The sequence below is a fragment of the Penicillium paradoxum genome, assembly GCF_028828445.1.
Source record: "Penicillium paradoxum strain IBT 22861 chromosome Unknown utg000006l_segment0_segment0, whole genome shotgun sequence".
In the NCBI taxonomy this organism is placed as follows: domain Eukaryota; kingdom Fungi; phylum Ascomycota; class Eurotiomycetes; order Eurotiales; family Aspergillaceae; genus Penicillium; species Penicillium paradoxum.
The window spans coordinates 61709-87572 of record NW_026643184.1 but is presented as its reverse complement, the minus strand read 5'-3'; the positions used below and the strand labels follow the sequence as shown (position 1 = coordinate 87572).

Below are 25864 nucleotides of genomic sequence, written 5' to 3'. Positions count from 1 at the left end.
GACATGATCCTCTGCCCAAAGGGCAAAACACAGAACCAACATTTTGGATCTCATCTTCATGCCGGCTCTACCGGGATTTCGCCTATGTCGATCGCAAGAGATGGATCCGCTTATGGAGTTGCCCATGCCCCTCTGCCAAAGTGTGTGCTCGTCAGGTACAAACGATATATGACCCCCCGTAGGATCCCCCTCAGATCTCATGCTCCATAGACGATACATCTCTTTTCACGATCAATTCCTTCCGTTCTAAGCTCAAAATGAAGTTCTCGGCCCTTCTCACCCTCGCCCCTCTGGTGGCTGCCCTTCCAGGCTCCAAGGAGAAGAGCTCCAACGCTCCATTTGGCGTGATCTCCGCTCGGTCCGCTTCTCCTATCCATCTGCAGCCTCTGAACGCCGCAGGCGGCTACTTCTGGCTTGGTGGTAACGCCCACACTTACTCCCCTGTTCCTGGCATTCCCGAAACCAACCAGACCGTCATCACCGGAGGACACTTCCTCGACGTTCAGGTGCCTGGTGGCCAGGCCATCTACGTGGATCCCAAGGGTGCTTTGCGCTTCACCTCTCCTCATTCCGCCTACGAGCCTGCTGGCTCCTCTGACGGCCCCTTTGCCTACACTCCTGGCACCTCTTTCGGCCACTGGAGCTACAACGGACAGGGCGCTTCCGGCTTCATGGCCTGCCCTATCACCAACGGTACTGCTGGATACCGCCGTTCACGTCGGGGTGCTGCTCCTGCCCCCAAGTGGCAGGTGTATGCTGCTATGCAGAACGCTACTGTTCCCTCCGGAAACGTTCGTGACTGCATTGGCTTCGATGCTCTGGCTGTTGCTGCAAACTCTACTACCCCTGCTGCCTGGGAATATATCTAAAGTGTTTGATCTTGGAAATTGGCTTCGAACTGTACAGTATTGATGTGAGAGATGGTACTGAAAAAGATGCCAAGGAATGTACAGTGTACGGAGTACTTCTCTCGCTGTTGATTATGCCTTCTCTAACCCTAAGTCCCTCTTTATGACATATGATCATCGTTCTCACAATGGTTTTGCACATATACACGGAAGATAAACTAGCAATGATGTGAATCGTAAGACCTTTCTAATCAATTAAACTGAACATAAATGTATCAGCAGTGATGATCTTGCAGATCTCCATTTCAAGAAAGCTTGTCAGTTCTACTATCATCGGCTGTGTCTCGCAACATGCGATATACTCCTACTTAATTAGTTGCAAGTCATTCATCTACAAGCTGTGTGCCTACGTAAAAGAAGCAATGTGAAATGAAATAATTGTTCTACAATTATGCTAACTCCAGATGGTAGACTAGGCCATTTTCATGTCAGACCGAACAAAGAAAGAAACAAAGGGTATTCATCATCATAAAAATCAGGGCTCGCTTAAAGCTTAGCAGCGCTGCCAGCAGAGGAGATCTCATTGTACAGCAGGCTGGTCAGGAAATCAGCGTAGTCCTCACCAGTGACCTGACCGGCGAAGTAGCGAGCGGCAAGCTGGTATTTGTTGCCCTTGCCACCCTTGGCTGCCAGGCTGTCGGCCTGCTCTTGCAGCAGACGCAGGGCAAATGCCTTGTCCATGCGCTTGCCCTCCGCCGTGGTCACGTTGTGGCGAGTCCATTGCCACAGCTGGCTGCGGGACACCTCGGCGGTGGCGGCATCCTCCATGAGGAAGTTGATGGGCACACAGCCAACGCCGCGGAGCCAGCCTTCCATGTAGCTGAGGCCAATGTTCAGGTTCTTGCGGATGCCTTCCTCGGTGATCTTGCCGGGAACGTTGGTGTTGAGAAGGTCGTTGGCGGTGATGTTCACTTCCTCACGGCGGACGAACAGCTGGTTGGGGGTCGGCATGTACTTGTTGAAGACGTCGGAGGCGATGGAAGCCAGTGCGGGGTGAGCAACCCAGGTACCGTCGTGACCGGCGCGCACCTCGCGCAATTTGTCGGCACGAACACTCTCCATGGCCTTGTCGTTGGCAGCCGGGTCGTTCTTGATGGGGATCTGGGCGGCCATACCACCCATGGCGTGCACACCACGACGGTGGCAAGTCTTGATCAGAAGCTTCACATAGGACTCCATGAATGGAACAGTCATGGTGACGTCAGAGCGATCGGGCAGGACAAAGTTGGGGTGCTGGCGGAACTTCTTGATGAAGGAGAAGATGTAATCCCAACGGCCACAGTTGAGACCGGAGCTGTGATCGCGGAGCTCGTAAATGATCTCGTCCATCTCGAATGCGGCAGTGATGGTCTCAATCAGGACTGTACCACGGATGGTACCGCGGGGCAGACCGATGTAGTCCTGAGAAAGGTTGAACACGTCGTTCCAGAGACGAGCCTCCAAGTGGGACTCCATCTTGGGCAGGTAGAAGTAAGGACCGGCACCACGGGCGACCAGTTCCTTGGCGTTGTGGAAGAAGTAGAGACCGAAATCGAAGAGACCACCAGAGATAGCCTCGCCATCCACAGTGAAGTGCTTCTCATCGAGGTGCCAGCCACGAGCACGGGCGATCAGAGTGGGCAGAGCGCGGTCGGTCCGAAGCTTGTAGTCCTTGCCACCCTGCTGGAAGTCGACCTGTCGGCGAATAGCATCGTACAAGTTGACCTGGCCATTGACCATGTTGTCCCAAGTTGGGGCGCTAGAATCCTCGAAATCGGCCATGTAGGTCCACACGTCGGAGTTCAGCGCGTTCACCACCATCTTGCGGTCGGTCGGGCCAGTAATCTCAACACGGCGGTCCACGAGACCGGGAGCGGGAGGAGCACCCTTCCAGGCATCGTTCTCACGAATGTGCTTAGTCTGGGGCAGGAAGTCGAGGAGAGCACCCTTGTCGATCTCGGCCTGGCGGTCAATGCGGCGCTGGAGGAGAGCCTTGCGGGTAGGGTTGAAGGTGCGGTGCAGCAGGGCCAGGAAGGCGCATGCCTCCTTGGTCAGAATTTTGCGAGCATCGTTGCTGATGGCGCCCAGGATGGCGACATCCTTGAGCTGTGTGTCGACGTGAGACATGATGTGTATATTGTACTCCGTAGGGAGGAGAGTGGATATATAAGGTAGAGGGATAGGGATGTAGATACGCAGATGCCGATATGGGATGTAAGCTATAGGCCCATTCAATGAAACTGGAACTGAGAAATTGAAGGAAGAACCAATGCCAGGGAGCTCTCCATATAAGAAATATATAGCAATCCCCCCAAAACCCCGTCTGCCCGGGGAAAGTGAAGGTGGAATACGTCAGAGCCACCGAAGTGCCGCGGTTGTGTTCTGCAGCCCGGGCCAATCAGAAGCCGCGAATCCCGACTGTCTGCCATTTGACCGTGACTTTGCTCCTCAGCGACACTGCGAGATCGCTTCTGGCCCATTTGGCGCTGTAGTTTTCCACGGGAAACTCTTCCTCTCGGCCGAATTTGCCCGTTATCAGGGACCACGAAGCACACTGTTCGGCCTCAAAAAGGCAGCAGAGCACGGCCTGCGTCTTATCAGTGTCTTCACTCTGAGTCATTCCAATCTATCGGCATGTACCCCGTACGGAGTACCTACCGACCGCCAGGCATGCGATTATGGATGATTATCACCCTCTCCGGTTCGGGGACAACTTGAAAAAAATCTTTGAACCCTCTCATTCTTCTCCTGCTTCACCCGAAAAAGTGGCCGTAGAAGACCTAGGGACTTCCCCCCGCCTGCGGATCTCCAATCAGCCGCGGCTCATTCTGCTCTTCCACAGCTCGCAGCATTCAGCAGAGTCATCTCCGAAGCCGATTTGTCCCGGGGATTTGATGCGTCATCTGCTAATGCTCCGCAGGAGAGCATGTGACGGCATGTGATGTTGGAAGCGCAAAAATGAATCTCCGAGCTGTCAAGACAAGCCTCCACGGTGAATTTGAATTTGAATTGGTATAGGTATAACTGGCATTTCCCGCAGTGTCCGACCCTGCCCCTACGCGCCCTCTATATCCATTCCATCTCTAGGCCAAAGCGACTATGTACAATGCCCATGATCCCCGAGTCCACCATCGTTGTAACGCGAAAAATCGATAAAACAAAGAACGTTGAGAGCTCGGAAGATCAGACATGAAAAATACTCACCTTCTTCACACAGTCTCGATGTACCGCTTCATCTCCCTGTGAATTTGTCAAGTCAGCATCCAAATTGCCATCGCAACAAAATACACATCACGCACCAATCAGTGACCGCCTCTTCCCACAGGCGCACCTCGTGTTCTCGAGTTCCAGCAAAGTGCTCAACGAAGGAATCACCAAACACTTCCCGTGCAACACTCTCCGGTCGTGTAAATGTAACAATGGCCTCCTTCAAGGACTTGGCCAGGCGTACGCCCTGGTCACTGGCACCGCCCATATCCTCCCCACGGGCAAGTGGCGGCACAGGGATCTCGAGCTTCCGCTCGACTCCTCGCCATCCCAATGCCAGTATGGCTGCCAGGACGAGATGCGCATTAGTGTCCGCACCCGGCACGCGTATTTCGAACCGGGTTGCTTTTGCGCTAGCCGTCGGTGGGGTGATCAGACGGATCGACGCAGCCCGGTGTTCTAGTCCCCAAGAGACAGTGACTGGCGCCCAGAAGTTCTCCACCAGTCGCTTGTAGGAATTGATGGTCGGGGCCAAGATCGGCATAATATCTGGAAGGCCGACGAGAAGGCCGGCTAGGAAATGTCGACCCAAGTCGGACAGATGAGCAATATCGGGGTAGAGGGGGGAGGGATCGGGAGTATCGCGAATGAAGGCATTCTTTCCGTCAGCGGTCACGAGTGAGATGTGCATATGTCCACTGTTTCCTGGAAGTCCCTGGCGTGGTTTGGCCATAAAGCATGGGGTGATCCCGTGCTTGATTCCAAATGCTTTGACGACATATCTATGCGACCGACCTGATTAGCGATGGCTTATGAAGAAAGAGCTGTCAGAAAGCCAAGCCTACTTGAACAAACCTGCCTTATCGGCCATATCCTTCGCTTCACCAAATTGTAATGCCTATTCCGACGTCAATCCCAACGCGACGCAAGTAATCTCTCAATTTACTCACAGCTTCAAACACTCCCGGCCCACTTTCGGTATGCCATCCCTCAATATCGCAACGGAACTTCTCGCAGGCGTCGAAAATGCCATAATAATAATCTTGGTTGTGCAAGGGCCGAGTGATTGAATACCCAAACATGCCTTCTGTTAATGAGGGCAATGCATCGGCGGGATTTGACTGAAGAAAAGTGGCCGTTGCAGATGCACCTCGTTCAGGAGTATCGTGGTTGCCCGGTGCGCGAAATTGGTAGAATTCATACTCCGCTAGTCAGAACAACGCACCAGTCAGTTATTCGATCGCCCAAGGTTTGATTTGCGGTCGGATATACCTCCTGCCATAGCCCGATACCCTGCTGCCTCAGCTTTCGCAGCTACGGTCTTCATCAATCCCCGTGGACAGGCACACACTGGCTCCCGTGTGTCTGGATCTAGGAAGCTGATAAGAAAGAAGGGCACATCGTTCTCCCAAGGAATGCGACGGAAGCTGCGTAGGTCTGGGACAGCAACTAGATCGCGATATCCATTTTCTTTGTTGCTGATGCTCAGCTCCTTGTAATAGGTCGCATCATGTTGATCCCAGCCGAAGATAACGGAGCAGAAGCCGAAACCCTCGGTGATAATGGATAAAAACTTGTCCTTCTTCATGAGTTTGCCGCGCAGTTGCCCATCCACGTCCACCCCGGCTACTTTCACCTTTGTGTCATGCCGCAGGACCTCAGCGATATTCTCAGCTGTGACCCCGGAGTCTGTGGGGCCCGACATGATAGATCAGGATGATAGAAGAAGGCTCAAAGTGCAAGGGAGATCCCAGGATGTCGAAGACCTCGGGACTAAAGATGTAGAAGAACGAAGAACCAAGGCACAGGAAGTGAACGTTCACCAAGATTGCAGTGGAAGTACCCCGGGTAAACCAGGCGAAGTGACCCCAAGCGGCCAGCGCAGCTGGGAAGCTTATCGGCGTGGTATCGGGGACGCCTTACCACTTCGGGCCACCTGATATCGTCATCGCTTACTTAATAGGATCCACAGCCGGGGTGCCTGCCCCGCGTATACTTTTGGGGGCAACACACTCGGGTTGGTGTTGACATCTTTCATATTCACTCAGATTGTCGGTTTTTGTGAGTAGCTTCCCTCATAAGATACCATCTGGATCACTAGGTATGTCTTACTGCCGTGGTCCTCGGGGGAGAATCATCGCTGATCTAGATCCCACCTCCGTACCTACAGAGACACACAGCTCCAAGATAACTCGCCATGGCTGCCACTACTCTTCAGGGACGCCTTCAGGGCAAAAATGCCATCATCACCGGTGCCGGCGGGTATGCGCTCATCGCAAGTAACTCAGAACATCGCAGGAGTGTGACTAATTCCCCGACTTGAATAGTGGGATTGGGCTCGAAACCAGTATCCTTTTCGCCCGTGAAGGAGCCAATGTTCTGATGGCCGACGTTTCCGAACCAGCTCTTGCAAGGGCTTTGGCCAAGGTGAAGGAAGTAGTTCCCACTGCATCCCGGGTCGAATCAATTCGATGCGATGTATCCAAGGAGTCGGATGTGCAGGCAATGGTTGAGTCACAAGACAGCTGGGGAGGCACCGATGTGATCTTCAACAACGCTGGAATTATGCATGCCAACGATGCGGATGCTATTGATACCCCCGAGAAAATCTGGGACCTCACACACAACATTAATGTCAAGGGCGTCTGGTTCGGCAGCAAGCACGCGGTCCTCAGTCTGCGTCGTCACCAGAAGGCCCGTGGCAGCATCATCAACACAGCTAGTGTGGTGGCATTGGTTGGCGCTGCCACTCCTCAGCTCGCATACACCGCCAGTAAGGGTGCGGTCCTAGCGATGACTCGGGAATTGGCCATCGTGCATGCCCGTGAGGGGTACCGTTTCAATGCTTTGTGCCCCGCCCCACTCAAGTAAGTTCTCCCCACTGAATACGTGTCTGCATTAGCTTACTCCGGTATAGCACCCCTCTCCTACAAGACTGGCTTGGTGATGACAAGGCCAAGCGATTCCGTCGGGAGGTACACTTCCCCACTGGCCGGTTCGGTGAGGCCATTGAGCAGGCTCACGCCGTGGTTTTCCTGGCCAGCGACGAAAGCAGCTTCGTTAATGGCACGGACTTTGTGGTCGACGGTGGAATGACCAAGGTACGTGTGATCCATCGTGGTCCACCTATGATTGCGCTAACAATATATTCCAGGCTTATGTGACTCCAGAGGGTCCCGCAACTCCTGCTCCTCAGAACAATGGACATTAATCTGGGGCTCGCATAATCAGACGTCTGGTGGCGTAGCCGCTTCTTCTGGACCATCCATGGAATCTAATCGGCTCTTAGGTCAACGGTAATATAAATTACACATGAGAATATGAGAACTGACTAGTCGGGTTTGATCTTTTCCGAGTGGATCTGTGGATACACGGGATGATTTAAGTATGAGAATCACCCCAGACGAGGTACAATACGGAGTACCGAGTACCGAGATCCTATTCCATGTAAGAATTGTAAGAATTGTAAGAATTGTAAGAGGTTAGAAGAGGCCGTATGTAGTGCCACGCAATGGCATCAACCAGAGTGTGGCCTGATCCCACGTATAAAAAGCCCTGAAGAGACCAACGTCATTCCCCGCATCCCGCTTCTTCCGCTGCTGCCGTCTGTTCCGTTGAGCCGGTTCCTGATTCTTTTGCTTCTTCCGGACTCTGGGATATTAAACATTCCCTTGAACCCTCTTCTTGTACGCAGTAAACACAATGTCGCAATTTGCTCTTCCTCGTGCGAACAAGTCATATGGCAATCACCCCACGGGGCCTAGTTACAAGCCTCGGAATGCGCGGCTGTAAGTTCCCCCTTTTTTTCTGTTGAACCATCGTTTACTAATTTCTTTTTTTTTTGGTTTTTCCAGACTGATTCCGTTCATAGCTAGCATTGGTCTCGGTATGATTTGTCTTATCTATGGCTTTATCTGCACAATGGTTGTTTCCACGAACATGACTGACCCGCTCACATGCAGGCTTTGGAGCATACAACTACTACACCGAGGCCAAATCGCGACGAGAAACCTCCATGCGGGAGGAAGCAAAACGGTTGGCACGTAACCAACAATTGATGGACGCATATGGCGACAAGAACAGCCTTCATGATGTGCAACATGCCCTCGACACCTACAACGTTCAATGAACGATGCACACCCCACGCTCTAAGATGCTGGTAGTTTTGGAGTTACGGGGCACTTTGAATGATTTTTCTGCACAATTTGCGTGACTGGAATGGAGTCTTGAGGGTTCGGGATTTTGGGTTCAGTGGACTGGCACGCCGTTCACTTCTGGTGTCAAGGACATTTGGGCATCTCTTGGGAAATTCAACGCTATATCAATACCTCCCATGCATGTATATATATGAGGTTCAGTTGGTAGCCTACTTTCACCTTGTCATATCAATGTTCCAACATAGATATCTTGCGATCTAACAATGTAGACCTTTGGCGACCGTAGAGCATGAAGCCGGGGGAAGATGCGAAAGCGGTAGAAGACATACATCGTGAACATGCGTCTATCGGCTAGGACACAGATGTCTGCTCCGTACGGATAGCTATTATGTATCAGTCATAATGTCCATGTCCTGATCAAAACATACATACGGAGTACATACAATGTATTGCTGTTCCGAGGCACTGAGTGAAACCCACCGTGGAAAGATGGAGATGCTCTACTCATATACTCCGTACGGAGGAGTAGCTATGCAATAAATGGAGATTCAACGCGGCTTTGGCTGACGTCCAATAGAAACCCGATTCTATAACCTCGAGGGATGGACATTCAAATGAAAATACCCCTTTTCCGCGAGTTGTGAATTCGCGTCAGCAGAGACGAGCCGCTATACGATGTCCGGCAAGTCCATGCGATGATCGACGAAAGAGGTGTAACCGCTCGGGGGACTAGGATCTTAGCGCTGGAAATGACGATAATAAGCCTCCGAAGGAATGCGATAAGGTACTTGGCATGTCTGAACGGTGCACCGTGTACGGAGTACTCCGTACGGTGAAAGGGGAGTGTGGCTGTTGGATATGCAACCTCTCTCAGAGCTTCCCCGCATAAGGATGTCGGAGCTTATCCTCAAGGAGAAGTCGTCTGGCAATGCCTGTTTGAGTATGAGGACATACTCAGGTACTTAGATTGCTCTTCTCCCCAGAACTCTCTGGGGTTACATGCAAAATCTCTCCCCTTGAACTTGTGATCTATTCTACGATGAAAGACGGTCCCCTCGAAGGCGATGACGCCAAGTTGGCAGCCATGGGCCATCGCCCTGAACTCCAACGTAGCCATTCTACATGGTAAGGGTAATGTGCTCACCCATGCCAGACTTGATAGTTGACGGTCCCAGGTCGATGCTCGGCCTGGCTTTTGCGGTTCTCAATGTATGTCCGTTGTGGATTGCCGGCGCATCACTCAGCTAACGAGTCTAGTCATGGACTGCGCTGTCGGCCAGCTTGTCGATCAGTCTCACCTCCGGTGGAAGCACCAGTGTGATATGGGGTAGGCTGATTCTAGACACCCTCCGAGAGATCTCACTCACATTCGCTTTCTACAATATAGGACTGGTGACTGCAGGATTCTGCAATCTGTGCATCGCTTGTTCGTTGGCTGAATTCCTCTCGGCCTATCCGACGTAAGCTGTGCCAATCATCCAGCAGATCTAAGCACCATACTGATGTGCATCCTTTTTGCTCAGAGCTGGCGGACAGTATCATTGGGTCGCAGGTAAGTCACCGAGTATCTTCACACAATATATGCCTACCTGGGTAGGATGACCGCTAACGTTGAGTTTCAGCTAGTATGTTCTTCTTGGACAGCCTCTGACACCGTATCAATATTTATGCTAACGAATCGAAAGTCGCCTGGCCGAGTACCGTGCCCATTCTATCCTGGATTACTGGTTGGATTAACGTCGCGGGCTGGGTAGGTGAGATCACTCTCCAATGCGATGCTCAAAGCTAATACACAACCCAGGTTGCTCTCGTTGCGACGAACTCACTTCTTTCTAGCCAGCTAATTCTTGGGGTCATCTCAGTGCTTCACGAGGTGAGCAACACTCCTACTCTACACCGACACTTACACTTCAGACTCATCGTTGATCCAGAGCTATGTCCCACAACGCTGGCATCAATTTTTGATCTACATCGGGTTGACTCTCGGTTCTTTCATCGTTAATGCTTTCATGAATTCCATTTTGCCAGTCATCTATCGTGGTGCTTGTGAGTTGCCCTCGCCCGCTATGGATCTGCCACTAATATCCACTAGTCTTGTGGTCGATTGGAGGCTTTGTGGTTGTGTCAATCACGGTTCTCGCATGCGCCTCCCCCCATTACAATTCAGCTTAGTATGGAGTTCCTGCGCAATCTAGAAGCTCGCATCAACTGACTTCCACAGTTTTGTCTTTTGTGATTTCGTCAATACCACAGGCTGTATGGCTCGCGTATCTGAGAATGTACTTGTGATCTCTTTGCTAATTCGAGCTAGGGCCTGACGGAGTGGCATGGCTGCTTGGTGTATGTTATCCTACACCGACCATAGATCTGGACTGCCGCAATAATACTGACAGGTCTCCTAGTTGCTTCAAGGAGGTCTTGGCGTGACAGCCTTTGTAAGTCCTGTGACCTGTGAAGGTCATTGTCATCCCAAAGCCGATATAACTGACTTTATCTAGGACGCCGTGGCACACATGATTGAAGGTAAGAATTGTCCCAGGTGTTGAAGGACAGAGAAGACTAACGCATCGCGCTTTCAGAGGTACCTAACGCTGATATTGAAGGACCGAAAATCATGGTGACCTGCGTCGGTATCGGAGTGGCTACGGGCTCGATCTTTTTGATGGTCCTTCTATTTGTCGCAGGAAACATGGAAAATGTCGCCACGTCCGCAGCCGGTCCTCTCCTACAGATCTTGCTGGATGCAACAAAAAGCAACGCAGGAGGCATCTGCCTTTTGATGTAAGTGGGGATACTCTTCCCATCTTGTGTTTAAGTTCTGATGCGAAATGAAAGGTTGCCTCTTGTCTGCTTGGTTTTTGCTATAGTGAGCGTCATGACTACCAGCAGCCGAATGATTTTTGCTTTCGCAAGGTAATTATCAACCTTCCTGCAGACAGAGACTATACTTATTCTTCACAGAGATGGAGGTCTTCCTGCGTCTAGGTTCTTTGCCAAGGTTCACCCGACACTTAAGTTGCCCCTAAACGCACTGATGCTCAGTGTTGTTGTGGTTATCGCATTTGGTTGCATTTTCTTAGGTTCTTCGAGGTATTTGATAGGCGTTACCCGCAAATTCTAGCACACCTGGCAACTAACCGAAGCTAGTGCTTTCAATGCAATTATATCGGCGTCGGTTGTGGCGCTTGATCTGTCTTATGGAATCCCCATTGCCGTCAATTGTCTTCAGGGACGCCGATCGCTCCCCGAAAGAAAATGGAAACTGCCTCGCACAGTTGGATGGATCGTGGATATCGTACGTTACCAGCATGGGTGAAATTGCATGAAAGTGGAGCATCTCTGATAATTTCCAGATTGCTTTATCGTATATTACTTTGACGACCGTCCTGTTTGTGTTCCCTCCATCAAGCACCGTCACAGGGAGTAGCATGAGTGAGTCTGCCGTTTCGGATATCAACAGGATTTTCCTTACTGACTCATTTATGAAGACTACTGTGTTGCAGCATTTGCTGTCATTATCATGATCTCCGTGTTCCAGTGGATTGTCGATGGAAGGAAAAATTTCACCGGTCCTCGAGTTGATATTACCCTCGATGCGCTTGACGCCCCCATGAGAGAAGAGATAGATCCCAGTAAGCATGAGAAAGAGCTTGCTAGTCAGACCTAGCTAGCCAGTTCAGGCTGAGACGAGGACTGTGCATAGTCACTCTCTCGTCTATTGGCGAGGCCTATGTCTGAAGGGGCCCATGCTATCTATTCCAAATATGTATACCATGATTATGGAGTCATTTCCCTGAGAGTAGGCTTGAAATGGACCTATAAATTGAGTACCTCAGGTATGATGCTCACAACAACTGGCTGGGGGATTGGGACTGAGACTGGTGCACACTTGTAGATAAAACCAGGTGCCTAGGATAGATCTAGCAACGCGCATGATACATAATGATCGCCATTCGGGCAATAGTCGGGGAAGCCCCCGCTATAAAGCCGCCACGATCCCGCTGGCGATCGTTGCGTGGGGGTGAGTAGGGCGTCACGGGTGGCGCAGAGCTGACCATTGCCACCATTTCCAGGGCGAGTAAGACTGCAGGCGAGGTTAATTGATCCTGCTCGGATACCTCGACCGTACCTAGATACCGTGAGAGGTTGTACAGTCCGGTATAGAGAGAAGTGAAGAACAGACCATTTGCCGCGGCCAAGAGAGTGGGGAAGCCAATTGCCCGTCATCTCCCCTTTCTTGACGTAGCTAATGAACAGGTAGGCCTTATTCGACGGTAATAATAGCATAAAACCGTCCATTTCTCCATCTGTATAGATCTGCACCTTGTAATTTCCTCGTTTGTGGGGAAATGCGACACACTGAAGCGGACATATATCGGGGCCAGGGTGTCAAGGACCTGCCAAGCTGATCGGCTAGAGCAATGCTCTCGTATCATTGCCTCCCAGTCAATGCATGAAAACGATCATCCATGAGTCGAGTGAAAAGTGTGGATGATTCCTGTCGCACACCTTGATAGCCCCTATCCGACCTGGTAGTGTCGATGCTGATCACATCTCCAAACGGCCTTACCTGAGACAGATTCTTCACGGAATGCTGCATCCAACAAAAAAAAGGTCATGATTGGTTTTCTCGGCCGCACCCTGTAGAATGAACTGGTATCATATGCGATAGACCTCTCAACACGACTATGCGACGTCCAAATATGAGGGCGCCACGACGATATATAAAAGGGCTCATCCTCAACATTCAACTTGGCCAGTCTCATCTTCCAACCATCATATTCACTTTGAAAACAGACATCTTATTCTATACACGATGAAGGCTACCGGTGTCTTATTGGTGGTTTCTTTGGCAACCATTGTTGCTGGACATGGCTACATGTGGAAGCCAGATAGTCGAACAAAGCTAGGATTTAAGGTGAGGATTGCGATAATGCATCTACATCCAACCCCTTGGATCCCTGTGACTGACAAGAGTTAGGCCGGCCTGGACACTTGCCCCGAGTGCACTATCCTGGAACCCGTCGAATCCTGGCCTGATCTCGACAGCGCACCGGTCGGCCGCAGTGGACCCTGTGGATACAATGCTCGCGTGAGCGTTGACTACAATCAACCAGGCAGCGACTGGGGCTCTGATGTGGTGACCACCTACAAAGCGGGTGAGGTAGTTGATGTCGTGTGGTGCATTGACCACAATGGTGACCATGGAGGCATGTTCACCTACCGGATCTGCCAAAACCAGGACATTGTGGACAAGTTCCTAGACCCGGATTATCTTCCCACCGACGATGAGAAACAGGAAGCCGAAGACTGCTTCAATAAAGGCCTCCTGGACTGCACCGATGTGGATGGACAGACTTGCGACTACAGCCCCGATTGCGGCGATGGGGACGCTTGCCACCGCAACGACTGGTTTACGTGCAACGGATTCGATGACAGCAAATGCGCAGGCGTCGACGGCTCCGAAATGGGTTCCTGTGACACCACGATCTCCGGCGGCTACACGGTTACCAAGAAGATCAAAATCCCTGACTATGCGTCGAACCACACCCTGCTGTCCTGGAAATGGAACTCGTTCCAAACTGGCCAGATTTATCTGTCCTGTTCAGACATTGCGATTCAGTGAGGTGTGTGCTTACACGTGGCGAGAGAAGAGAGAGGCTTGAAGTAGGCAAGGCCTACAAGATGAGAGATGCGAGGGAGTTTGACGCAATGGTAGTTGGTGGGCTATACATGTAAATCATAGTCGATGGGCTCAAGCCACAGTTGGCCGCTCATGACAGAGGGCAGACTTATCACACCCAAATCTGGTGAAGTCTAGATCTCTATTTAGGTATAGAACACATTTGGTCACAAACTTAACAGTGCCATGGTACCAATCATGACAGGGATTGTCCAGGAGGAACGACTAAAGAATTCCCTGACCCAGGCTTTGCCTCACTTGCTGTGCCAGTCGTAGCACTCGTTTTAGTTGCCGTAGTACTATCGCCTCCATCACTAGTCTTGGTTTCCGCGACAGTGGCATCTGCCGAGGACACCGTGACAGAGTGTATCACAGCGCGGCTAGAGGGCCCGAAGGTCCATGTAAAGGTATCTCCACTGACCGGTTGGGAAACAATTCCCTCTCTATTCGAAATTGCTTTGGTGCCATTAATCGGCATACTGTTGGGACCGTAGAAGTTGCTAATTCCGCTGGCATCGGCACGACCAACGCCAAAATCATCTGCACGATTATACGCCTCGAGATAGGGTCCACATTCCCCCCAGTGATCTGGTTTGAGAAGCCCAGCAAACCATTCATCCGCACCTAGTAGCGAGGACTTGGTGCTGGGACAGGTATCCCACATTCTGACCAGGATCATTAGCCACTGGATGTCCAAAAAAAAGAAAAGAAAAGAAAAGAAAAGAAAAGAGAAGCTTCCAAGAGTTTTGCACAAAGAATCTGCGCTCACACAGGATGGACACACGCAGAAATAATCGTACTATATCCACAACAGAGACAAGCTTGTGCGTAGTCTGTCATTGCTGAAGTGTCGGAGAGTTTTTCCAGATTGGTCATGTTGCCTCTACACCTGTGGAGTTGATTGATGATCAGATGTTCCTTCATCTCGATTTGGGCTATATTGCAGGAGCAGGAATCCGAGGCACCATCCGATGGTGGCCAAAATGGCAGTCCATCCCGATTCGGATCGGTGCAGACATCGAGGAGCTGGAGGACGGTGGTTTGATATTCGCTCGAGTAGACCTCAGCAACCATGTGAGATTGAATTCCTCCATGGTGTGACTAGGTCTTTGACCTGATTCCAGAAACTCTGACCCGCGCAATCGATCTGATAAGCAGAACGTTCGAATTCACAGGCATTGATACAATCGATACCCAGCCCTGGACTTTGCTGATTCATGCAGCTAATGCTTGCACCACACGACTCGTAGCAGGATGGACTTCTACCGGCGCAATTGTTGTTTACACACTCCAAATAGTCGACATCGACCTGCTCATAGCACTTTGCAAAGCCCTTTGGATCTGCACAAGAGGATGATTCAAAATATCCACCTTCCTTAGCCAGCGACAGGGGCACAGCGGCGAGCAGAGCAAGTAGCATGGATTATCGTGTCATTCTGGTACTCAACCTTTTCCAAAGATTTTGGAGTCAGATACATGTACTTAGAAGTTGGGGGAATTCAATGATATGAGGCTCCTCGGATCGAACCATGGGGGCCCAACAGCCCTGTATATCCTTAGCGCTGGCATCGATATTGAACAGGGCCAATTGGATGAAGGAAATGCTCGGCAGGGATGATCGCTCTCCTTTGATGATCAGTCAGAACTGTATTCTCGTCTAAATTTGCCTCGTGGGGAAAAGGAGAAATGCCAAGCTACAATAGTAGCCCTAGTCGTTCGGGGAGGGCTTCGTGTGGCTTATGGCGTATTTCAAGGAACTCCGGGTGGGATGCTCAGTTTGCGAAGCACATTGAAGCTGTTCTGGCATTGAATTGAACCTAATTGAGAGCTAGCTGAATAGACAAATATCATTGAGTCGGGTGCCATTGTAGCAGCTGCATCTCTTCCTGTACCGGAAATGCGAGACATGGCGTTTGCCTGTTTGGGTATTCGTTTGTTATGCATTAGCTTGTAAAACTGCACGATGTTTGTGAGAAACTCATGGAAACAATTGAGGCCACGCAGAAATGTGAGTGACCCATTGTTATCTACCTCTTCTGTTCTTCGGTTCAAGTTACTTCGTCAACATGATGCCGACCATGTCTGCTTCAAACCTCGAATCAACTGTTTTGCCTGACCGTTTATCCATGGACAACAGTGACCTCCAAAGCGCACAGCTTCGATATGAACAGGAACGCAAGAAACGCCTACGACCTGATGGCCCTGCCCAATATGTCAAGTGGTCTGATGACACCACGACCACCTCCCTCCCTAAAGAAAACATCGCCAAGAATGACAACCTGATTCAGCAACAGCAGTTTCGGGTTATCATTGTCGGTGCTGGCTTTGGTGGACTGCTGTTTGCAGTGCGACTATTGCAGTCGGGACTCATCTGTGAGACTGGCATCATCTTCATAGATACTGCAGGGGGTTTTGGGGGAACATGGTGGTGGAATCAATATCCTGGCTTGGTATGTGACATTGAAAGTTACACTTACATGCCTTTGCTGGAAGAAACAAAATACATGCCGTCGCAAAAGTATGTCAGTGGCGCTGAGCTGAAAGATCATGCAAATCGAATTGCCGATCAATGGAACCTGACCGATCGGGCATTGTTCCAAGCAAAGGTCAACAACTTGACTTGGAATGACCATGATGGCCGATGGATAGCTCACATCACACCAGATGGCCAATCCCCCATCACCCTCCAATCGGACTTTGTTATAATGGCTACTGGGTTGCTTGAGTGTGCCAAGATACCAAACCTGGATGGGCTTGAGACATACAAAGGGAAGGTTTTTCATACCTCGCGCTGGGATTATGGATACACCGGAGGAAGTCCAGTCAACCCAACAATGCATAACCTACAGGATAAGACCGTTGGGTTTGTCGGAACCGGAGCATCGGCCGTGCAAGCCATCCCATACCTTGCTCAATGGGCCAAGAAGTTGATGGTATTCCAGCGCACCCCGTCTGCGGTAGATTCGCGTCAGAACCGCGCCACTGATCATACCTGGTGGGCCAAAATGGTCAAAGCAGAAGGCTATGGATGGCAACGAAAACGCATGGATAATTTCAACGCCTTTGTATCGAACGAGAATCCACCGCCAAAGGTAGACCTCGTCGATGACGGGTGGACCAAGATGCAGTCATTGAGCGCACTGCTCGGAGGACCATCTGGCCTGGAAACAGATTACCTAACAAAGATGCATCAAGTGGATTTTGGCCGGCAAGAGGCGATCCGTCTTCGGGTAGAAACGACGGTGACTGATCAGGCCACAGCCCAAGCTTTGAAGCCATGGTATCCCGGGTGGTGCAAGCGCCCATGTTTCAGCGACACCTTCCTCGAAGCATTTAACCAGCCGAATGTGTCGCTCGTGGATACTGATGGAAATGGGGTCCGTACCGTGACGGAGTGCGGGATCCAAGTGGACAACAAGGGGTATGACTTGGATGCCATCATATTTGGGACCGGTTATACCCTTGGCGGTAGCGCGGATCTTGGGGATTTGAGGGTAACTGGACGAGACAACCAGACGTTACAAGCAAAGCAGCAGGATGGACTCAGCTCACTCCATGGAGTCATGACGCATAATTTTCCCAACCTGTTTTTTCCGGGGCCATACCAATCGGGAGCTTCCGCAAACCATGTATACGTTCTCGATCAACTTGCAATTCATGTTGCCTACATGATTTCAGAAGCGGGGAGGTTGATCTCAGAGGAAACGGGCTCGGAACTCACCACTGCTAGGTTCACGGTTGAGCCTAGCTTGGTCTCAGAAAACGAATGGACTTTGAAAATTTTGAATGGGGCACGAGCACTAGGAGGTGTGCTCAGTTGCACCCCTGGTTATTATAACCGGGAAGGACTTCAGCTTGGCGACCAAGAAGCCTCAATGGTGGCACGGTTGAGCATCTGGGGCGAGGGGATCAAGAGCTATGTCGAAGAAATTGAATATTGGCGACAAACAGGCGGGTTGATCGGACTGAATAGGTATTTAGTCTCCAAATGACTGCAACTAGGGTTGACCATCCATGTATTCCCACACACGGGCTTGGCTGAGTGTTGATAGGTGAATGGGATTGAAAACAACCCCTCCACTCCTCCGTACTCTTTACAGAGACTTCCGTGCTCCACAAGTCATCTCATATGGCGGGTGAAGGAAGGCAAATCTTGAGCCGTGCGCGACTCAACACTACCTACATGTAGTAAGGCCTTGCACTTTTGGCAGATCCATGTAACCTAACAATCAAACTCGCAAGATGAGTTGTTGGAGAAAGAGGAAATTTAGCTTTGACCTCGTTGAATTTGACTAGTGCGACAGCAGAAACAGACTGTTCTTATGTCGGCGAATCAGCCATGTACTGAAATCCCAAAGCGGTGATTGGGCTTTCCATACGAAGTAGGTATGTATTCTGCATGAATTCCTGCAATGCGTGCTAAGGCAAAAAGATTCCACACCGGTGAGCAGATCGCGTGAGAGGAGTCCTGGGGTAGAAATTCCCCAGAAACCGGCCACGGAATCCGTAGACATCCCCATCGTCGCTCTACCGATCGTGCGCTTCTCCGCGCCCCAATGAATGTTTCTCGGTAGTTCCCGAGCTACAGCAAAGGCCGAAGTCCAATTGGATTCCTCCCACATCCCCGAATATCATACTAACGGAAGATACTCACCGGCATGAGAATCGGAGGTAGTTTCCTCGGCTCACGCAAGCCCCCGTCTCCCGGTCGGCCAGAAGTGACCAGACTTCTCGGTTCCCATTGTATGGCCATGTGGGTCAGCTGTGGCACCATCCGAGAGAGACAGAGATGGCAAGTTCCGTGTAAGAAGCCGAAGAGAAGCGTGTATGGTACTACGGTGTGGCATTTGCTGGCTTTGGCCCACGAACATGGTGGGGGCTCGGGGGTTTCATTCGAGTCACCAACCCTTCCATACTCCGACACTTTGACCTTGCCGCTTAATAATAGGCATGGGCGCATACAGAATCCTCCCGACAATAGCCCGGTGTTGACGTGGCGATAATTCGGCACGGGACAAGCATACCCAACACGTGATATGCCAAGGCAGTAGAGCGGAGATGAAAAAGCTGGGCTGGGCGCCAAAAGGGCTCGCTGAGACAGTTGGGTGGCGTGTGACTGGCTCTTTTCCCCGTGGGCGGAAAAAAGCTGGGAAAATGTGGAAGAAGAGGAAGACGAAAACTCTTGTTCCCCGGGGGGCAGGACCCACTGGATTTTCGGCTACGCCCGAGCTGCGCGCCATTCGAACATCGCTGTTCATCCTTTTGCTCGGACTTCGTGTTCTCTTCCCCCTTTAGCCTGCATGGACCATCACGGTCAACCCCGCGACAGGGAACTTCAATGTGAAACAGATAGCTTGTTCCGATCATTCTTACTCCTCTCCCCTATGGAGGTAGGCACCCCTGTACCCTGGATGCTCTACTCCGTAGTCGGCCTTCTACCAAGACACTAGTCCGTTCTTTGCGTCTTTTCTCTGCGTCCAAGGTAGAGTGTGATTTTGTGGCGTGGCGACGGTCTGTGCTCCGAACGGCGTGCCTTCAAGGTCACATTGAGAGTATGAAATGGGGAGAATGACGGGTTCCGGGTTCACCAGTCAAGTCTGCAGTTACAGTACGGAGTACTGGTTAACAGGTCAGCAGACGATGTCCCCCCCCATCATATTGAGTGCATCCAGCCATCCATGTCGAGTGTTGTAGAGACACGAAGGAGTAAAAATCACCGAAAGTGGGATGGAGTACGGAGTATATAAAACATATAGCATATAACATATAACATAGGTACCTACATGTAGGTACTCCGTGCTCCGTGCTCCGTACTGAGTTGGTGATTAAACGGAAGGCACTCCAGAAAAAACCCAGGAAAGAGCGACCTTCAGAAACTCCTTTGGGCCACGTGGGGCACCTGGGAGCCCCAGCTCCACCAATCAGCAGGTGGTTCCCCGCCGACCCCAGTCCCAAAGTGGACATGTCCGGTTTCTCGACCCGAGGATCTGTTTGGTTCTAGATGCCCTGCGTCTGTTGGACCTTTACGGAGTACATACTTGGAGCTCTACTTACTCCGTACCTCGCCCTTCACTTTGACCCTCTCAAATGAAACGCCCGGTCGACGGGAAAATATCTGCCGTTGAGCCAATCATCTCCACCCATCCCCAGGCTACGGCTTAGGCCGTGTCGCACTTCCCCGGTTTCCTCTAACAGTTGCCGTATTTTTGCCATTGCGTGGTCTTCCGTTTTCTCTATCCAGGGCCGACTTGGCTACACGAAAGCTATTTCAGCCGATTTCTATCTGCCGACGGTGGCCAACAGTCCTAGTTAGGATTAGATCCATTCGTACCCAGGTACCTGTTTCTCTCCTGTAATCCCTTTTTCCGTATTTTTTTCGGATCATTATAGGTTGTTCTTTTCTTTCTTTCTTTTTTTTGGCTTCCAGAAAGGAAAAGGAAAAGCAAAAAAAAAATCAGAAAGAAAAATCGAAAAGAAAAATCAAATAATAATGAGTTCGATATGGGATGGCCTGGGGAAGGAGCTCAAACGACAGTCTCCCCAGGATATAAAATTCCCTGTGTCCCCTCACTCCCCTGTCTCTCTTCTTCATCCATCCCTCTCTGTCATCCGACTTCGTCTCTTCTTACTTACCCCTCTGCTAGATAGCGCCTTTGAACATCACCCATTTGATTCAATCGATTCGCTACCATGCCTGGTGGAGCGGTTGTCTCTGCGCCTGGCGATGCCTTGCGCGTCGAGGCTCCAGTCACTTTCAAGGCCTACCTGATGTGTGCCTTTGCCGCGTTCGGTGGTATCTTCTTCGGATATGACTCTGGTTATATCAGCGGTGTTCTTTCGATGAATGCCTTCATTCAGGAGTATGAGGGTCTCGTGAGTATCATCCAGGTCATCCATTACGGAAACCTCACTAACCAACCTTAGGACCCCGCCACTACTGACCCAGCCAAGTTTGTTATCCCGGCGTCTCGGAAATCGCTTATCGTCTCCATTCTCTCATGCGGTACTTTCTTCGGTGCCTTGATCGCCGGTGATCTGGCTGATTGGTACGGTCGTCGGATTACAATCATTGCGGGCTGTGGCATTTTCATCATTGGTGTCGTTCTACAGACTGCTGCTAGCGCCTTGGGACTTCTCGTTGCTGGTCGTCTGATTGCTGGATTCGGTATCGGTTTCGTCTCCGCGATCATTGTTCTCTACATGTCTGAGATTGCTCCCCGCAAGGTCCGCGGTGCCATCGTCTCAGGTTACCAGTTCTGCATTACCATCGGTTTGATGTTGGCATCCTGTGTGGATTACGGCACCGAGAAGCGCACGGACTCGGGAGCCTACCGGATTCCCATTGCTCTCCAAATGCTTTGGGCTATTCTGTTGGCAACTGGATTGTTCTTTTTGCCTGAGTCCCCCCGATTCTTTATTCGCAAGGGTAACAAGGAAAAGGCCCGTGAGGTCCTAGCCCGTATCCGTGGACAACCCATCGATTCGGACTTCGTTGAACTGGAAATCAATGAAATTGATGCCAACAACCAGTATGAGCTTCTACACATTCCGCAGGGTGGCTACTGGAGTACCTGGTTCAACTGCTTCCGTGGAAGTCTCTGGGACCCTAACAGCAATCTCCGTCGCACTATCCTGGGTACCTCGCTGCAGATGATGCAACAGTATGTCTCATTCGTTATTCCTTGATACCCTCTTCAGATTAAACCGATACTAATTATTCATAGATGGACCGGTGTCAACTTCATCTTCTACTTTGGTACCACCTTCTTCCAGCAGCTGGGCACAATTCAGAATCCCTTCCTGCTGACTATGATTACTACCATTGTCAACGTCTTTTCCACCCCTATTTCGTTCTACACCATTGAGAAACTTGGCCGTCGGACATTGCTTCTTTGGGGTGCCTTGGGCATGGTTGTTTGCCAATTTATTGTCGCGATCATCGGTGTCACCGATGGTGACAACAACAGCGCTCTTAGTGCAATGATCGCTTTCATTTGCATCTACATCTTCTTCTTCGCTAGTACCTGGGGTCCCGGCGCTTGGGTCGTCATTGGTGAAATCTTCCCTCTTCCCATCCGGTCCCGCGGCGTTGCTCTTTCTACCGCTTCCAACTGGCTCTGGAATTGTATCATCGCCGTCATCACCCCTTACATGGTGGACGAGGACAAAGGTAATCTTGGAGCCAAGGTGTTCTTCCTCTGGGGCTCGCTATGTGCCTGTGCCTTTGTCTACACATACTTCCTGGTTCCTGAGACCAAGGGTCTTACGCTTGAGCAGGTTGACAAGATGATGGAAGAGTCCACACCTCGCACGTCTGCCAAATGGAAGCCTCAGACCACCTTTAGTGCCGAGATTGGAATGGTCGACGAAAAGACCGCTGGCCCCACTGTCACTCAGCAGGAGGTTTAATCCCTCTACCAATTCTGATGGCGGTATAGCGCAGAGCTCTAGCTTCCTGGCCTTCGGCGTTTGCCCCATCTCCAGCGGTGATTCTTTCTCTTCTCGCCTCTATCATGCGTTGACGGCTTCATGCGACATTGCCCCCGATATCCACGAAGATGCATGTATCATACCAATGAAATATTTTAATTCTCTCCCCCTTATTGAACCCCTTTTCGTCCAGATCTTTATATAAGAAATATAGTAGATAATCATGAATTTGACACTAGGACTCTTCGGATTGCGTGCTGATAACAACTGCGTTGAAGTTTTTAAGAAATGAAAGAGGCTTAGACATGGTCTGAAGCCCAGTGGCTGAAACTCATGTCTTGGAGACTGCAAGCAATTGCCACCTGCACCTAAGAAGGCAGGTTCTGTCAGCACCTTAGCACGTGCCAGGTGGGATCCAAAGGTTGACTGCCAAACTTGACCTCTCCGGTTATCGACTACACACAGTTGACTTGGTCACTTCCCATCGCAGAGCATCAAAGACGCAGGCCTTGGCGATTTCGCCGTGAATAACGTCACATGTGTTGAATTGAGTCGATGACCTTTCCCCCATAGTGCGGTTACTGTCCTACTAATCTGATTCGGGGCACCGGCATTGCAGTCTCCGCTAACTGTCCTTGTAAGGGGGACCGCTAAGACGGAGTACGTAACTCTCCCTAATGTATCCCACCTAGCCGTTACATTGCAGCTTAGATAAACCGCACTTACGTTGGATTTAATTAGCGGCGAATAACAGAGAATATATCTATCACTTTTTCTCTATAACTCTACTCGGGAAGCGCTAGGAATATACGCGCTACCTAGCTACGGCCTTACCCGGTCGCCGACGGGGATAAGTATAAACTCATTGATATGTGGCTATACGTCTATATATTAATATCCCTTTTACAGTATAAAACTCGAGATACACTAGTAGCTAACTAGGCGATAGGAGCCTTATTATTCTAGTTCTTTACTTACGGTATCCCTAATTGCAAAACGGGGTCTCTATAAAGATCCGAGTAGAAACTCGGCTTTACTCCTTTAGATAGGAGATTATGAAATTAGCAATTACTTAAGTCTCCGCTAGCGAGATACTAGTGCTATAATAATCGATAGTAGATTTATCTAACCTAGTTAGAGTTACTACCGAACACTAGGTACCTATCCTATTAACTACGGGTATTAGTAATCATTTATCCTAGAATATTATATCTTTATTAACGGATACTTTTAATTCCGAAGCCGGTAGGATCTATAGTAACGGGGAAGCCTCCTCGCTAAAAAATATCCCGCGTTTTATCTATCACCTTAGTGGTAGAAATCTATATCGGTCGTTAGCTTAACCAAAAATCTACTTAATCTAAATGACACTTATCCTAAATAGAGCCTACCCCGCCTTATATATTATAGAGAGAGGTAATATCTAGGTATTAAAACCCCCGATATACCTAAATAGTGTATCCTCGCTTTATTTATATTCCGCGGAACCTACCTCTAGTAGGTTTTCTCAACTAGAATTTGCTCTTTATATATCGACGACCTTTTATTAGGTTAATTAAATTAACTTAGTAGCTATAGTCTATATTATATCTATTATTACTATAGGCCTAGCCGGTCTAACTAGCGTTATATCCGCCTATCCGGGATATAATATCTAGGCTAAAGCTACCGAGCGAGCTTCCTTTTTATAGAAGGCCCCTCTCTACTCGCGTAGTCTTACTAAATATGCCTTAAAGCTAAAGGCTAGAGGGCATAAAGACCGAAATATTACACGTCGCTATATAAATATATAGAACATCCGTCGCCGCTATAGCCTCTATCCTAGTATACCTCGTAGTTAATTCTTATAGTTATTATCTACTAATATAGCGATAGCTAGCCGTTATCTTAGAGCACGTAGCGCTAATAGCCCCTTAGATACTTCTTATTATTCCGACTTAGAAGATATAGACTTTTCTACCGACCCTAGTGTATTATTTAGCTCCGAGGCGACTTATATTCTCGGCCCCGAGGTTATATAAGGACCTTACTATAAGTATATATTCTATATTCCCTCCTAATAAGGGAAGTTTTCTAATACGGCAAAGATATCACGGGTGAACTTATTCGTAAAAATATTACAGAGTCCTAGGAGGGTGTGCCTCTTTATCTAGATTTCTAGCTAATTAACACTAATACCTACGAGCCCGAGCTGGAGATTTATATAGATATTTAGCATTATAACTCTACTATTAGTAAACTCTTAGATTATAATCTTCTAATATCACGATTTTAAATATCTCGCTAACGTTAATTATAATAGGGCGTATATTTAGGAATAAACGCTAATAGAAATAGGAACTCCGCCGATAATAGTAATATCGATTCCACCTTCAATCGGGGCATCTAGAAGAGTGATAAGGACGGCGTGGTTTAGTTTCAAATAACATTCCCGGGTTATTATACCGGTCGGGTAACTTACATCCACGGTATAATAGTAAGAGCGATACTCTCCCTTCTCCTTTTAATATCTTTTATATATATTACTCGCTATTGCTATAAGGTGCTCTTAGAATCCTATTATAGTATTAACTAACTCGACGTATAGTTCTTACTCACCCGGCTAGCGAGACTAAGGTTCTTCTAAATAGTACTATCTCGGGTCTATATAAGACGCACTCTTCCTATATTAGTTAGGTTTTCTTCGATTAGGATCTTATTTCTACTATTAAAGCCCTCGAGCTATATATAAGGAATACGTAGAGTTTAATACCTAATGCTAAGGACGGTATTCTATCTAAGGAGGCTAATACTATCGACCTAATTATTAAATACGTGTATCTCGGCGATAATATTTCCGACGGAATCTTTACTTAGATTTCGGTTAGATTTAATCCTACTTAGGATATAAGCGTTATCCCTACGGCGTACTATACGGAGGATAGTGGTGTTACTAATAAAAATAGTAAAGGCGGTAGTGGCGGTCCCCCCGGCGGTTTCTAATACTCCGTTTACTAAGCGGTCCTATAAATAAGACTATATATTCTTAGCTTATTATAGTCTATAAGGAGGATTAGTATATAATTAGTATAACGTACTATCTACTTAGCTTTAGTTTTACTATAGAAGACTATCGAATAGGCTATCGATATTACTAGCTAAGTCTTTTAGGAAAAATAGCGTATTTAAACTAAAATTTGAAGATATAGAAGAAAATAAAAGAGGAAAGGAAGATCTACTCCGTATAGATAGAAGCTTTTAGCTAGGTTAGGGTTATAAATATTCCCTATAAAGTGCTAACCCAATCTATAGCTCGTCCTCTCTTTATATCTTTAGAGCTATAACCTTTTTTTCTACTATATACTCCGTAGGTAGTTCTAAATCCTAGTTTATATTATAAGAAATACGCCTTTTATATTAGAAGATACGCTTCTTTCTATATAAATAATACCTTCTAGCTATAAATAATTATAATTGACTTATTAATTTCGCTTCTTCCCTCGCTTACCCCTAGTAGTACT

General features: G+C 49.2%; 12 protein-coding genes across 12 annotated transcripts; 8 read left to right on the top strand and 4 right to left on the bottom strand.

Moving 5' to 3' along the window:
* Positions 1 to 257: 257 nt before the first annotated feature.
* On the top strand, positions 258 to 869 carry N7457_006542 (putative IgE-binding protein; the record flags this gene model as incomplete). Its single annotated transcript, XM_057177586.1, has 1 exon — positions 258 to 869. The coding sequence occupies one exon, from the start codon at positions 258 to 260 to the stop codon at positions 867 to 869; it is 612 nt and encodes a 203-aa protein (XP_057029330.1).
* A 525-nt stretch (positions 870 to 1394) lies between these two features.
* On the bottom strand, positions 1395 to 3014 carry N7457_006541 (malate synthase; the record flags this gene model as incomplete). The annotated part of the gene is made up of 1 exon (XM_057177585.1): positions 1395 to 3014. The coding sequence occupies one exon, from the start codon at positions 3012 to 3014 to the stop codon at positions 1395 to 1397; it is 1620 nt and encodes a 539-aa protein (XP_057029329.1).
* Positions 3015 to 3285: 271 nt separating this feature from the next.
* On the bottom strand, positions 3286 to 3507 carry N7457_006540 (uncharacterized protein; the record flags this gene model as incomplete). Its single annotated transcript, XM_057177584.1, has 1 exon — positions 3286 to 3507. One exon carries the CDS (start codon positions 3505 to 3507, stop codon positions 3286 to 3288), a length of 222 nt encoding a protein of 73 aa, XP_057029328.1.
* A 589-nt stretch (positions 3508 to 4096) lies between these two features.
* On the bottom strand, positions 4097 to 5799 carry N7457_006539 (glutamine synthetase family protein; the record flags this gene model as incomplete). The annotated part of the gene is made up of 5 exons (XM_057177583.1): positions 4097 to 4127; positions 4187 to 4876; positions 4940 to 4992; positions 5045 to 5301; positions 5367 to 5799. The coding sequence occupies 5 exons, from the start codon at positions 5797 to 5799 to the stop codon at positions 4097 to 4099; spliced, it is 1464 nt and encodes a 487-aa protein (XP_057029327.1).
* A 492-nt stretch (positions 5800 to 6291) lies between these two features.
* Positions 6292 to 7305, top strand: N7457_006538 (putative short-chain dehydrogenase/reductase family protein; the record flags this gene model as incomplete). Its single annotated transcript, XM_057177582.1, has 4 exons — positions 6292 to 6356; positions 6422 to 6961; positions 7012 to 7195; positions 7249 to 7305. 4 exons carry the CDS (start codon positions 6292 to 6294, stop codon positions 7303 to 7305), a joined length of 846 nt encoding a protein of 281 aa, XP_057029326.1.
* Positions 7306 to 7790: 485 nt separating this feature from the next.
* N7457_006537 (uncharacterized protein) lies at positions 7791 to 8223 on the top strand (the record flags this gene model as incomplete). The annotated part of the gene is made up of 3 exons (XM_057177581.1): positions 7791 to 7882; positions 7949 to 7980; positions 8057 to 8223. Coding segments are annotated over 3 exons (291 nt in total), but the record flags the coding sequence as incomplete, so codon positions are not given.
* Positions 8224 to 9142: 919 nt separating this feature from the next.
* N7457_006536 (Amino acid/polyamine transporter I) lies at positions 9143 to 11918 on the top strand (the record flags this gene model as incomplete). The annotated part of the gene is made up of 19 exons (XM_057177580.1): positions 9143 to 9191; positions 9235 to 9376; positions 9427 to 9460; positions 9509 to 9711; positions 9775 to 9803; positions 9874 to 9876; positions 9937 to 10001; positions 10053 to 10124; positions 10183 to 10297; positions 10344 to 10422; positions 10473 to 10507; positions 10563 to 10591; positions 10654 to 10686; positions 10750 to 10774; positions 10831 to 11032; positions 11213 to 11341; positions 11399 to 11546; positions 11605 to 11683; positions 11740 to 11918. The coding sequence occupies 19 exons, from the start codon at positions 9143 to 9145 to the stop codon at positions 11916 to 11918; spliced, it is 1650 nt and encodes a 549-aa protein (XP_057029324.1).
* Positions 11919 to 13067: 1149 nt separating this feature from the next.
* On the top strand, positions 13068 to 13877 carry N7457_006535 (uncharacterized protein; the record flags this gene model as incomplete). The annotated part of the gene is made up of 2 exons (XM_057177579.1): positions 13068 to 13169; positions 13233 to 13877. 2 exons carry the CDS (start codon positions 13068 to 13070, stop codon positions 13875 to 13877), a joined length of 747 nt encoding a protein of 248 aa, XP_057029323.1.
* Positions 13878 to 14130: 253 nt separating this feature from the next.
* On the bottom strand, positions 14131 to 15354 carry N7457_006534 (uncharacterized protein; the record flags this gene model as incomplete). Its single annotated transcript, XM_057177578.1, has 3 exons — positions 14131 to 14599; positions 14719 to 14996; positions 15049 to 15354. 3 exons carry the CDS (start codon positions 15352 to 15354, stop codon positions 14131 to 14133), a joined length of 1053 nt encoding a protein of 350 aa, XP_057029322.1.
* A 646-nt stretch (positions 15355 to 16000) lies between these two features.
* On the top strand, positions 16001 to 17926 carry N7457_006533 (flavin-containing monooxygenase; the record flags this gene model as incomplete). Its single annotated transcript, XM_057177577.1, has 1 exon — positions 16001 to 17926. The coding sequence occupies one exon, from the start codon at positions 16001 to 16003 to the stop codon at positions 17924 to 17926; it is 1926 nt and encodes a 641-aa protein (XP_057029321.1).
* A 2698-nt stretch (positions 17927 to 20624) lies between these two features.
* On the top strand, positions 20625 to 22343 carry N7457_006532 (sugar porter family MFS transporter; the record flags this gene model as incomplete). Its single annotated transcript, XM_057177576.1, has 3 exons — positions 20625 to 20807; positions 20859 to 21595; positions 21659 to 22343. The coding sequence occupies 3 exons, from the start codon at positions 20625 to 20627 to the stop codon at positions 22341 to 22343; spliced, it is 1605 nt and encodes a 534-aa protein (XP_057029320.1).
* Positions 22344 to 24055: 1712 nt separating this feature from the next.
* On the top strand, positions 24056 to 25040 carry N7457_006531 (Intradiol ring-cleavage dioxygenase core; the record flags this gene model as incomplete). The annotated part of the gene is made up of 4 exons (XM_057177575.1): positions 24056 to 24137; positions 24234 to 24376; positions 24781 to 24832; positions 24952 to 25040. Coding segments are annotated over 4 exons (366 nt in total), but the record flags the coding sequence as incomplete, so codon positions are not given.
* Positions 25041 to 25864: the final 824 nt, after the last annotated feature.